General features: G+C 35.0%; 2 protein-coding genes across 2 annotated transcripts; one reads left to right on the forward strand and one right to left on the reverse strand.

Moving 5' to 3' along the window:
- Positions 1 to 7486: 7486 nt before the first annotated feature.
- On the forward strand, positions 7487 to 8391 carry LOC122304002. The gene has a single exon (XM_043116013.1). It carries the CDS (start codon positions 7554 to 7556, stop codon positions 8250 to 8252), a length of 699 nt encoding a protein of 232 aa, XP_042971947.1. The 5' UTR covers positions 7487 to 7553; the 3' UTR covers positions 8253 to 8391.
- A 432-nt stretch (positions 8392 to 8823) lies between these two features.
- On the reverse strand, positions 8824 to 12681 carry LOC122304001 (mannan endo-1,4-beta-mannosidase 2-like). Its single transcript, XM_043116012.1, has 5 exons — positions 11728 to 12681; positions 10629 to 10826; positions 10145 to 10267; positions 9695 to 9906; positions 8824 to 9414 (listed from the first exon to the last, which is right to left on the reverse strand). The coding sequence occupies exons 1-5, from the start codon at positions 12082 to 12084 to the stop codon at positions 9009 to 9011; spliced, it is 1296 nt and encodes a 431-aa protein (XP_042971946.1). The 5' UTR covers positions 12085 to 12681; the 3' UTR covers positions 8824 to 9008.
- Between the last annotated feature and the right edge of the window lie 1307 nt (positions 12682 to 13988).

Here is a 13988-nt window from a genome sequence, read left to right on the forward strand (position 1 = left end):
CGTGAGACACACGCACCCAAACGCCAAAACGCCGATAAACATGATGCACATGCACGCGATATGCAACGCACACAAATAAAATGCAACGCACACCACACGGCCCAATCGAAACAACCAATAACAACCAACCAAACAAACACTCCGTCCTCAATCCATCCGACTCCCGAAACTCCTCGGACTCAGTCCGGAATCAACAACCAACAACAAACAATTAAATAAATAATTAAATAAATCAATCAATTGAATGAGCAATATATATTAAAATCTGAAAATAGGGTTTGGAAAATACTTACAGCGCTATACGGTATTTTTAGAAAGCTCGCGGCGTTGCTAACGGCGGAAAAACAGCAACGTCACAGTGAAAATTCACTGTGGCCTTGGGTCCGAAAAACCCACTTTTGAACGGGGACAAACTAGGACACGAGATTGATAGGGAATGGTCTAGAGGTGGTTGTGAAGCTAAAGGAAGCGACGGACGGCCGTGGGTGGCGGCGGAATGGCCGGAAATGGCCAAAAATGGCAAATCGGAAAACAAGCTCGTGGGAGCTGCTCCGGTGGTCGATGGAGGCCGGAAATGGGTGGGTTAGGACGGCAAGAGGTCGGTGATGAAGTGGTGAAGAAATGGTGGCCGGAGGTGGAGCGACGGCGGCGGATCGGAGTGAAATCCGTGCGCCCTTTGGAAGCTTTTTCCGGCCAAATGGCCGGCCGGTTGGGGGTGGTTTTCGGTGGGGAGGTGCACCGGAGGGAGGGGAAGAAAATGGGACCGGTGGGAGGTCGGGAGGTGGCCGGACGGCGCTGGGCCGGAGGAGAGAGAGAGACGACGCGGGAGAGGGAGGGAAGAGAGAGAGAGCACGGGGGGGGAGCCGATCGGGGAGAGAGAAAGGGAGGGAAAAAAAAAGAAAAGAAAAAAAAAGAAAGAAGAAGAAAGAAAAAAAAAGGAAAAAGAAAAAGAAAAAAGAGAGGAAAAAGGGAAAAGATGAGGTCCAACCCTCATTCCGGAAAGCAAAACTAACCCGCCAAAAAGATTAAAAAAAAACACAAAACAACTAAATAAAACACAACACCAAATAAAATAAATTAATTTAAAAAACCAACATTAAAAAACGCAAATAAATTAAAATAAATAGCTAATATATTAATTAAAATAAAAACAATTATTTCAGCGAAAATACACTCAAAAACGGGTCATCACAGAAATAAATAAGTCCAATGCCTTCAATAACAATAAACCCAAGTTATGTCTTCCATAGCATATCATATGGATAAAAACTGGATTTCCTTCTTTCAAGCCCATCTTGAGTGTTGGGCTCTTGCTAATTTTATCTCAAATGGATTGCACCAATTCTTACATTATTTCACTGATCTTCTTAACTCTTGGACTTGTGATTGGCCCATCTAGAACTTACAAGAGATCTTTAAAACTCAGTCCATCTTGGAGCCCATCATTCCCCCTCTTATCTTGTTCTTCATTGAACTTTTGAACCCAATCAAAACAATATAGTTTTATTTTATTCAAACTAGTAATTAGGTCCAAGAAACAATGAAGGAATAAAATAATACGAGACTCAAAAATATACAAAGGAAAGAATAATTACAAGACAAGATACCAACTATAATGTATTCAACCCCTTTGATGATAAGACTTAATAAAAAAAAAATTCTATACTCTTTTTTTTTATTATTTTTTTTGAATTTTTCTTTTCGTTTTTCTTTTTTTTTTTCACACTAATTCAATCATAAACATCAATATTCAATTGTGAAAATCAAACAATTAAATTTAAACACACAAAAATTGATAAAGAAGTATAATCGAGTCAATGAGAACAACACTCCAAGCAATTGACAAATTTAGATATGCAATAAACCCTAGAATTTTGAAATCTCAGATGATGAAGAACATGGCAGCCTTAAGAAGATGGAAATTTCAGGCAACACAAAAGTAAGAAACACAAATCCTAATGATATAGCAATTGCAGTAGCCCTAGGAATAAAGAAATTCCGGCCATTTTTTTTTTTTTTTTGCAACCCTAGAACAATAAAGTCATAGAATTAAAGATGCAATAAATAAAAGATAGAATCAGACCTAATTGAAAATCTTGCTCTAAATACCAAATGATATGAACCCGCAAAATCGGAATCTCTTGAACCTATAATCAATTTAAAAACTCAACCAAGAAAACCAAAATCAAGTTAATGGATGGAAAATTTAGACTGGTTGAGAAACTTGTTTCAAGAACCTAGATTAATTAAATTTTAAACCTGTTGAAAAACCTGTCTCAAGAACCCAGATTATAAGAAGGAATGCCACAAAAGTTGTGATTTACACTTGATAAGCTCAGAAGTTCATCAAGAACTAGAAGAGATAAAAAAAACTCAACTCACAATGAAATAATCACCAAATTGTCCAAACTTTTTAAATGAGACAACAAGAAGTATTTAAATTAAACCCTCACAAAACCCTAGCGGAAAATTAAGTCCCTCTTTCTCAAAATTACCCTTAGGTGAATAGTGCCACACTATAGTAACTTAGCCTCTTAAAATCCTAATTCAATAAAATAAAACATATGTGGGCCAACCATTCTCAAGACCAATTAATCTAGACTAGTTCTTATAACTAATGAAATAAATAAGTCCAATGCCTTCAATAACAATAGACACAAGTTGTGTCTTCCATAGCATATCACATGGATAAAAACTGGATTTCCTTCTATCAAACCCATCTTGAGTGTTGGGCTCTTGCTAGTTTTATCCTAAGTGGATTGCACCAATCCTTACATTACTTCCTTGATTTTCTTAGCTCTTGGCCTTGTGATTGGCCTATCTAGAACTTACAAGGGATCTTTAAAACTCAATCCACCTTGGAGCCCTCCTGTTGTTCTTCATTGAACTTTTGAACTCAATCAAGACAATACAACCTTATTTTATTCTAACTAGTAATTAGGTCCAAGAAATAAGGAAGGAATAAAATGACACGAGACTTAAAAATATACGAAGAAAAGAGTAATCACAAGACAAGATACCAACTATAATGTATTCAGCTCCTTTGATGATAAGGCTCAATCAAATTTCTTTTTTTCTATACTCTTTTTTTTTTTTTTGAATTTTTCTTTTCATTTCTTTTCTTTTATCATTAATTGAATCACAAACAGCAATATTCAATTGTGAAAATCAAACAATTGAATTCAAACACACAAAAATTGATAAGAAAGTATAAAAGAGTCAATGAAACGACACTCCAAGCAATTGACAAATTTAGATATGCAAGAAACCCTAGAATTTCGAAATCCTAGATAATGAAGAACACGACAGCACTAAGAAGATGGAAATTTCGACCAACACAAAAATAAGAAACACAAACCCTAATGATAGAGCAATTGCAGCAGCCCTAGGAACAAGGAAATTTCGGCCACTTTTTTTTTTTGGCAACCGTAGAACAATGAAGCCCTATAATTAAAAATGCAATCAATAAAAGATAGAATCAGACTTGATTGGAAACCTTGCTCTGAATACCAAATTATATGAACCCGCGAAATTGGAATCTCTTGAACTTACAATCAATTTGAAAACTCACCTAATAAAACCAAAATCAAGTCAATGGATGGAAAATTTATACACGTTGAATAATTTGTTTTAAGAATCTAGATTATATTAAATTCTAAACTCGTTAAAGAATTTGTCTCAAGAACCCAGATTATAAGAAGGAACGCTACAAAAGTTGTGATTTATTTTTGATAAGTTCAAAAGTTCATCAATAATTAGAAGAGATAAAACTCAACTCCTAATTAAATAATTACCAAATTGTCTAAACTTTCTAAAATGTGGCAACAAGAGGTATTTAAACCAAACTCTCACAAAACCCTAACTGAAAATTAAGTCTCTCTTTCTCAAAATTACCCTTGAGTGAATAGTGCGGTGTTACAGTAACTTAACCTCTTGAAATCCTAATTCAACAAAATAAAACAAATGTGGGCCAAGCATCCTCAAGTCCAAGTAGTCTAGACTAATTCCTATAACTAATTAAATAAATAAGATCAAGGCCTTTAATAACAATAGGCCCAAGTTGTGTCTTCCATAGCATATCACATAGATGAAAACTGGATCTCCTTCTCTCAAGCTCATCTTGAGTGTTAGGCTCTTGCTAGTTTTATCTCAAGTGGATTACACTAATACTTGCATCTTTGCATTGCTTCATTGATCTTCTTAACTTTTGGCCTTGTGATTGGCCCATCTAGAACTTGTAAGAGATCTTTAAAACTCGGTCCACCTTGAGACCCATCAAGTAGACTTGAGGGTAGGAAAGCACTGAGATTGACTCAATTTAAGCAACAATTGCAAACATAAAACTCTTTGAAAAGTAAATTAGAGGTGGATAGATACCTAGTTGTGAGGAAGATGAACGAAAAATTGACATTCTAAACTCCATTAAGAATATTGCATGTGATGTTATTGTAATATTAGTTTCTATAGAGGCCTCTGAATCTGCATTTAGCATGGCAAATCATATATTTGATTCGTTTCAAAGTAATTTGTCTCTTATTATGGTTGATGGCCTCATTTGTGTACAAAATTGGCTTTGTTTTTCTTCTACTCCAATTAGTCTTAGGACTTTAATGGATGATGTGGAAGATTTTGAAAAACTAAATATGAGGTATGTAAAAAATTTATTTCCTTTTAGTTCTTTTTATGATTTATTGTTATGTAAATTTATATAATTTGTTTTGTTTTATTTTTTATGTATAGAACTTGTGAGTGAAGTTAAAAGTTCACTGGAGGCATCGAATATAATGTCTACACCTGTTGAAGATGATTGAGGTAAGAAGAATATACTACTTTACTAGTTTTTATTTTTTATTTTTAGTATGAATAAAATATTGAAATTAAAAATATTGATTGCCATATTTTTTAAATAAAATCGTTTGATTGTATATTGTGACTTGTGGAGACTTGAACTTGTGCACTTATTTGTGATCATTTGACTGTGTTGATTTCCTTTTGGTTATTTAGGTGGTGGTTAGGTACATTTTATCTTATTTTGATTATAGAGTAATTTATAATATTATTTTATAAGTAGGTGATTTAAGGCTAGATGCCTGGATTGTAATAAATTTTATGTATTTTTTGTCCTTACCTTTTTTAATTTTTTTTTTATATGGAGTTTAGATGATATTGCATTTATTTCATTTCTTTTCATTTTTTTTTTTTTGTTTTTAATTTTATTATGTTAATTTCTATCTTCATGGATGGATATGGATAATGTTTATGTATAGGTTTTTCTTTCCTTTTCTAATTTTAATTAATTTAGAGTTTGGATGATATTGCTTTTTTAATTCTTTTTTTTTTCTCTATTTTGTTTAAATTTTATTATGAACATTGCGAACCTTTATGGATGGATATTGATAATTTATATATATATTTTTTATTTCCTTTTCTATTTTTTTGTTTTATTTATAGTTTGGATGATATTCGAAACTTTTATTTTGGACCTTTTTGTATTAGTAAGGCCGAAATAAACAAAAAAAAAAGGTAAGTTGGGTCTTTAACAAATAGTAGCTAGCCCATTTTGCACAGACCTGGATTGAAATTTATCATGTTGACTAATAGCTAATGGTCTAATACAGTCTATAGGCAAGCTACTACCAGTGGTCCAGTATGATCTCAAGGTGTTAAATGGATGGACCATAAGTTTTGGTCCGGTCCGAAAATCTCTCTTTGGATTGATTAGACTTGACTGATTACAATCCTAAGTTCAAGTGGGTATTATGTGGCCCACTTTTTTCAATGTTTAAGTTGAATAAATATTTAATAAGTTTTTTTAATTATTTTTGTAAGGAAATAATTTTATTATAATAATCTAAAAATTTAGTAGATGGTGTTGATACCCCTACAATCACTCCAAAAAATTCCAAATGTATGGACTAAATAATTAAATAAGTATAAAAAAGTTATGGAGGACAAATCGGGAATTAATAGAGTAACTTAGGTTTCATGTTCTCTTAAATAATAGACTGCGATATGGTTCAAGAGAAAACTAACCATAAAGATGGTTTTTGTTGGCATGTCTAGAAAAAACCTCCCCAATTTTCCACTGCAACCATGAGAGGCTATCGTAGATAGGGTTGTACTAGTTTTTGATCAATTGCCATGTTGAAGAAAGTTTCCATTTCCTACTCCATCAACTTGGTAGGGGATTACATCAACTCGAAGTTTAAGGAAAACTAGCAAGAGATGTGGGAACGGGGGTTGGCTCGATCACACTAGTTATTGAATGAAGTAGATGGTAAAATCTTGAAAATTTGAGGCCCAGGAATTTGATAGGGCTAGGGGTGTAAGTATATCAGTCCGAACTAGAAAACTAGACCAACCAGATGAGATTGAATCGATAAGTATATTGGTCAGTTTAGTCCAAATAACCTTAGAATTTCAATTTTCAGTCTAGTCCCGCAGTGTAAATTTTTGGACCAGAACGGACCGACCAAAGTTTATATATAGTTTCTTAAAATACTTTTTATATATATTATTTTATACAGCAGTTGTATAAACTAATTATATAATTTTTATCTAACCTATCACTATTGACTATATAAAATGTTAAATTCATATAAACTATTAAGTATTAACCAATATACTATCAATTAACTAATAGATTATATGGTAAATCATATTATTACATGTAGATACATACTGTAGTATCTACACCTAATTAAAGTAATTATGTCATTTTTTTTATAAGATACCTAGTTGCAAGTATGTATGAAGTATCTATGGACAATGAAAATTATTTAATATTCATTAACCATATATAAAATATTAAGAGTTTAATATGTATTACATATCATAATTCATTTCTTATTGAATACTATGTTAGTAACTATTAACATTATAAATATAATTAGAATTAATTATTTTTTAATAAATTATATACATAATCCATAGTAAAGAATTCACTTAATTTTAATTTTACTATTTTAAATAATTTTTGTATTAATTTATCTGTCAAAAAAAAAAGGAAGGGAAAAAATTACTCAATTATTGAAGAAATTATTAAATAGTTGATATTCAAAAATGTAAAAATGGAAGGTCTTTTCCTATAATTGGGCCGAAAATATATATTAAAAGTGATTTTTAAATTTTTTATATGTTTCATCTATTTTACATTGGCCTGGTTCAAATTGAGCCGACCGATATGTAATGGTCCAATGTAATTTTTAGGAGTAATTAATCCAATTTCAATCCTAAAAATAGATGGATCCAAATTTTGTACCAGGTCCAAAAACTCCCGTATAAACGGACCGAACTAGACTAATTACACCCTCATTTAAACCTTCTACTTGAACTGTCGAGACTCCAGACACAATTGCACCCCACCTCCCAAATAAAATAGGAAGGAAATTCCCCTCCCCGCCCTCAATTTCCTGTCGCGCCAAACCCTCCCGCCAAAAAGGTTCGCGCCAGTTCACGCCACCTATTTGGCTCTTTCTATATAACCCAAATATCGCCCACTCCACATTTGTAGAAATTACTCACTCCCCCAAATCCTCCAAACCCTGACAGCCATGGTAGTGCCTTTGGGTCCCGGAAAGTTTTATGGCTCCAGTCTGCCTCGCCCGCGAATATATACAGACGTCAAGCACAGCGACGAGCGGGTGGATCCGCCCGTCCCGGTGCTAGATCCTTTTATGTCGTGGGCCAAAGAGGCTCACTGGTCCATGGGCGGGCTCAGTTTCAAGCGCCTTCGCCTCCAGGGCCGCATCGAAGGCAACGTGACCAAGCTCCGCGCCGAACGCGAAAAGTCCATGACGAACCAAGATCGTAGGAAATTCGATTCTCCAAATGTATCGGTCCCACCTGTGCCGAAGAAAGCAGTTACTGTTTCACGTTCGGAATCCCCTCCGCCGGCTCCTATCGCGACGAAGAGGCGGAGATATATGGCTCTGGTTGATGATGACGAGGAAGAGGAAGGTAATGTGGTTAAGAGGAGGTTGGTTAAGAAGCTTGGGGATGATTTTGATAGGGTAGCAATGGAGAACACGAGGATCAAAGTGGATCCAGTGAAGGAATCGTGCCAAGAGTCGGTTTCGGGTATCGTGGGCATTAGGACACGGAGCAGGGGAGTGGAGGAAGTGCGTGAGCAAGAACGTCAATCGAGTTCCAAGGGCAAGGGAAAGAAGTCGAAAGGTAGTTCTAGTTCCGCAGGCGGGAGTGGGGTTAGAACCTCTCCAAGACTGGCAAAGGAGAAGGGTGGGTCTAGTTAGAAATCGATTGTATTTTGATTTAATTGTATGCTTTTAATTTTGTTTTAGATTAGGTTTGATGCAATCGTGTTTGTACGCCCATGTCCGTTTCTTGTTTGGCACAAAGGAAAATTGAAATTAGAAACTGTACTTTCATAAATCTATGTACACAATTTGTTGTCTTGACAAATAATTATCCTCTGTAACTGAGGGAGTCCGGCAAATTTTGTTCTTTTCACGACGATTATAGAGGAAAACGGCGGGGGCATGAGCCGCCCAAGATTCCATTCTTCCAACAGTAACCTAAGATTTGATATGCAAGCTGATGTTTGATTTATCAGTAAATTTAATTTTAATTGAATATTTTTACAAATCAAATTTAATAATATTGATTTGTGCCTCTTCTCTCTATTGCTAACAGTGTAGGAGCTGCTCAAATCTTTCCTTGATACTATTGATTACAAGCCCAGAGAGTTTCTGATCAAGGCATCTTTCTTTTTGGAAACAAGCTTCAATGTTATCTAAAAATTACAATACTTGGCACAGAAAGGGTTAAAAAAAAAAAAAAAGCTAAAATTACAATACTTATAGCTGCTCTTGAAGAACACTTCTTACCTATGTAAGTATATAATGTGTATGGACATGAGAAGGAAAAAGGTACAAAAAACAGTGACCTGCTTCTCACCCTTTCATTATCAAGAAGCCAAAAATAACAACCCCCCCATCCCCCAACAAAAAGGTTAAACTACCAATTTTTCTGATGAGAGAATCAGACTTCTACTCTTTCTTTGAACACAACTCTTTTAAATATCCATCTAGTTGACTCACTCCCTGGATTCCAGCCAACCTGCATGATTGTTTGGTTAGCAGCCTATATGTTGACGGCCTTCCCCACGGAACAATAGCAAAATCATCATGATACTCTTCCATTCCCCCAACAAAGAGCTGCCAGACCAAAGCCCCTGCCCCTGATCCATTTTTCTTTGCAGATTTATAGATGGTATCAAGAACAGTTTTGTGAAACCTATCTCGTTGAGATGGTAGGAAGTCCTTATTCAGGTTAGACAGTCCAAATTCAGTGAACATGACTGGTTTCTTCAGTTCTGTGTCTCCATCCTCAATGTGAGAAAGCATCCACTTGGAGACATATTTGAGTTTGTCTTCTAATTCTTGCTCATGAAACCTGCAAAAAAAATTAAAAATAAATTGGACACAGGTCAGATGCACAAAGATTGCCTTTCGGAAATAGGAAGAAGAATAAATCAATTTGCAAAACTGATTAATGACGCACCAAACGCACCACTATGTTGTAGCCTGCCACATTACCTTACATAAGAAAGTATCAGTGGTTTGACTTTCTTAGTGTATAATGGATCTCACAGTAAGTGGGGTATCACACATCAGGCTTGTATATAGGAGAACTCGAAAATAGATCAAAGAGTTAATCAACATGAAACACTTACCAATGGTCAGGGTAGATGTGAACAGAGGCAAAATCAATGTAAGAGATGTTGGTGTTGCGAATAAAATCAGACCCAAGCCTGGACGCCCAAGCTTCTGGGTTAGCGGTCAAGCTTTTGGGGCTTTTAGGACCATAAAATCCTTCCAGGCCAACAGTCAGTAAATGGTTCTTGTCAATGGATTTCACGAACTCAGACATTTCTTCTAGCCAATCCTGCAATTTTATGCCATGATTAACTTGTATTTGAACTCGTATTGATAATTAGTAGTAGAATCTGTCTGTCAGTACACTTCCACACATTGAGTGTAGACATTGCTTATTGTATGCCTAACCAAAAAACCTCAAATCCTTGGAAGAAAGAAAGGAAAAAAGAACACTCACATCATAGATACAGCAGCTACTAATTATTCCTGAATCTGATACAGGTAGTAGAAAATGGTATACAACTTACTTGGAGAGTATCGCCTGAAGTATCAGACATGCAACGGGGTTCATTTATCAATTCCCAGGCAAAGATGGTGGGATCATTTCGGTATTCAATTCCAGTAATGGAGTTCCTCCTTGTCAGGACAGTCTGACAAATGGAAAAAATTAAAATTAACAATAATGTTAAACAAATATACAATAGCAATATCATAATTCCTGCATACTTGAGAAATATGTGATATAGAAATATGTGATATAATAACAAAAAGAAACATCTTTGGATAGCTATTGCTTGAAAAAAGAAAGCATCGATGATTAATGTCTATGAAAAAAGACTTTTAGGGGCATTCGGAATTAGAAGAAAGTAGAAAAATAGAAAGGAAAGAGTTTATGAAAAGAAAGTTCTATTCTATATATCTTTGTGGCTGTAGCACTTCTCTTATTTAAGATAACAAAAGCTCGCAACACTAAACCATTCTATGGAAAGAAAGAATTTGATAAGAAGATACCTTGATGTAATTCTTGAAATAGTTGCGGATGGTTGGATCAAAAAAGAAGGAGTCATTGGAGGCGCTTAAACCTATGCCTTCTTCCCATGCCCATTTTACATACTGAGTTTTCCCACCATATGCTTGCAAGTTATTTACTAAGCTAAGAAGCAACCTGATTCCATGTTGTCTGGCTTCTGCAATGACATGATCCAGTGCCTGCCAACCAATCCAGTTGTCAAAATGTATTAAAAGAATATGATTAACAAAATTCCAGTCAATTGTTCTCATCGGGTTCCAGAAGAACTTGCAAAAATGAAACAGAGTGCATCATTATGGCATCCTTCATCAGGTCAGCACTGACATTTGATAATCAATGAGCCATACCAATGAACTTTTAGTTGCAGATGAAAATTTCGGAAGAAACTAACTTTGAAAATTTTAAAACGAAAAGAATTGCAATTGTCATCCAGTAAATGCCTATATGCGTTGTCAGCATAATCAGAAGCCAAACCTTTCTAACCACTTAATGGAAGAAAAGTAGAATTGGAAAAATTGGAATAAGATAAAAATGCGGGTTACATTAATCCCTTAAGACTTCCAGTTGATTTAATTTGTAGATAAGCACAGGAAAACATACGAAATCAGAGTGTATTGAATTCCTAAATGCATATCTAAAATGCTTAATTTTCTGTTTTTGCTCGTCCCCAGTTTTATGTTGTCCCAGTTCCAATAGCCATGGTATTTGCATTTGTGTTAACAAGGACACAGAAATTTAGTTGAGCAACCAGCAGGCACGCTAAAGTTGTATCAAGGCTTGTCGTGTCAAAAACTTTGGTTGCCCACTGCAAACAGGCATTGTTGTCTCGAACTACGTTACAAAAAAATCAGAATTCAGTAAACACTCTCACAGTCTCACTCTATCCCCCGCCGGGAGACAGAGAGAGAAGTAACGTTGTGACATTTATGTATTGTTATAAGGAGCTATAACGTACCTAAGGACATAAAAAAGGAAAACCTTTATTATATTTTTATCAGATCAAATGATAATGGGAAACAGGTCAAACATAAATCATGAGAGACGAATAGAACATAAGTATCAAAAGCAATGGTTTAATACCTGGAAAACTCGCTCATCGAACTGACCAGGAGAAATCTGGAGGGCATTGTAAGCCCCATCATTGAATGCCCAAGTTCTGCACACGGTGAGACCCATCTTTGCACCGGCTTGCAACATTGCCCTGATCCTTGGTCTGCTATATTGTTCCACCGCATGGTCCATTAACCAGTAAGAGTTCCACCCGTTAATGTAGAAGGCTCTTCCGTCCAACATGAACTGAGTCCCATTCCTCTCCACGAAGCCAATCTCTGGCTCTTTATGATAATTGAAAATCAAATCCCCAAAAGACATGTAAAGGAAAGCCACAAATAATGCAAAACCAAGAATTGGGTAAAAAGGACCATTTCCTGCTACCATTCTTTCAATGCGTATCTACTCTGGGAGCAGGAAATTGACAAACAACCAAAATTAGCGCAAACTAAAATCCTTTCGGCTTAACTTCTCGAAACCTTCGAAATCACCGACACCCAGATAAGATTATAGTAACCCAGACACAGATTTGGAGACAAATTGCATATAACATCCGTGTTCTACCACACCCAGATCCCCCTTTGTGAAGGGTAACCCAAAAGAAGCCTTGGAAGACACCAATAATCCTCAATCAAACTCAAAAACTTCATATACCCATGTCAAAATGCGACGAAATTTCGTGACTTGGAGGGAAAGAAAGAGAGGGGAGTTGGGAATTTGTTTGTCGGTGACTGAGTTTTGGGATTTAATAAGAAAAGGCGAGCTAAAGGAGGGGTACGCAATAAATGGAGGAGGTTAAGCGAGTATGAGAGAGAAAGCCAAGAAAGGACAACTAACAATGGGCCAGGGGAAACGAGTCAAAACTGAGGAGAGAAGGAAGGGGGGTGAAAGTGAGGATGATGGTGGTGGGTATGGCTGTGTGTGGTGCAATGCTCGTATATCAGACTGTCGGTTAATTAGATCTAAAAGGAAGGAGAGTATCCAATTCCACATTCCGTAGTCTTTCGTTGCTTTTAAAGTACAAACTTAAGGCAAGCTGTAAAAAAATAAAATTCTTTGGATGTAATTTTATATATAAAATTTTAAATTTATTTTATAATAAAAATAATTTAGGTTTGTACCCAAGGGATCTTTTGTTCAGCTCTACTTCCAAACTTTTATTTTGTGAGAAATTGAAAGTGAAAATTAACTGTAAATATTTTAACTAGGTCTCGCTTGATTTAATTAACTGTAAAAATGAGTTCAGAAATTATATTTTATCTCTGAAAATTAAAGGAAGTGATTGAGATATTAACAAATGGAATCCTACATTATTTAAGAAAGGTAGAATTTTATACTTTATAATGATTTTGAGAGGCTTCAACATCTGTTGTAATTACTGGCCACATGTGAGATGATTGGATCCCTATTAACTAACAGACAGAGACTTTTTAATTCAGTCTGATCTTTTTTTTGTCTTGATTAGTTAATAATTACTTTGTAGACAAACCTTCATTACTTTAGCAAATAGATGGCCAACAAGTGCTAATTCAATATCAATTATGCAGTTTTCCCGCCGCATGCACCATGCAAATTACAACTACTCTTTTATAATGTAATTTGCTTCTTTGTTTTTTTTTTTTTAACAGAAACAGAAACTGGAGGTGTTGAATCCAAGGCTGCATGATACATGGGAACCATGTTTGATGAGCATTCGAGTGTGGCATTAATTCCTTGCAAAAACATAAAAAAAATCAACCAAAAAACAGCCTATTTACTTCACCAATTTTCAGCCAGTACTTATTTCAAGAATATGTGGCTCTTTTAAAACCAAGGTAATCTGTGTTTATTTAATTTACAGAGATCATATTGTAGTGGGACGGTTCTAATCTGATTACAGCTTTTGCCTAATTTGTATTTTTTAGTATTGTAGGATCTGTCATTAATGGGAGTTTTAGACCTTGTTTGGATACAGGAAACTTCTCATCTTATCTCATAATTTGATCTAATCATTACAATTTTTTTAAACATCTAAATAAAATATAATAAATAATTTAATTTTTTCATATTTTAAAATAAAAATAATATTTTATTCAACTTTTATTACATTTTATCTCAGCTCACTTTACAAATCCATTTGTTCTCCTAACAATAATTTGCTTTTGGAATTCATGATTTTATGTCCTTATCACATTCCATTGTCTTATTACAAACTATGGAATTCCCAAAATACTGTTCTGATTATGCAATCCAGTCTACTGGTTGCTATGGTATTAGGGTCTATGCATGAGCTGTGTGATTCGCTTGCAGTT

The sequence above is a fragment of the Carya illinoinensis genome, chromosome 3 (assembly GCF_018687715.1).
Source record: "Carya illinoinensis cultivar Pawnee chromosome 3, C.illinoinensisPawnee_v1, whole genome shotgun sequence".
NCBI classification, from domain to species: Eukaryota; Viridiplantae; Streptophyta; class Magnoliopsida; order Fagales; family Juglandaceae; genus Carya; species Carya illinoinensis.

Bases quoted from the DNA above. Each gene is read 5' to 3' on its own strand.
- LOC122304002 (XM_043116013.1), top strand. From the start codon at position 7,554: ATGGTAGTGCCTTTGGGTCCCGGAAAGTTTTATGGCTCCAGTCTGCCT.
- LOC122304001 (XM_043116012.1), bottom strand. From the start codon at position 12,084: ATGGTAGCAGGAAATGGTCCTTTTTACCCAATTCTTGGTTTTGCATTA. The intron at 10,827-11,727 runs GTATTAAACCAT...ATTGGTTGGCAG, and splicing joins TCGATGAGCGAGTTTTCCAG to GCACTGGATCATGTCATTGC. The intron at 10,268-10,628 runs GTATCTTCTTAT...TCCATTTGTCAG, and splicing joins ATTTCAAGAATTACATCAAG to ACTGTCCTGACAAGGAGGAA.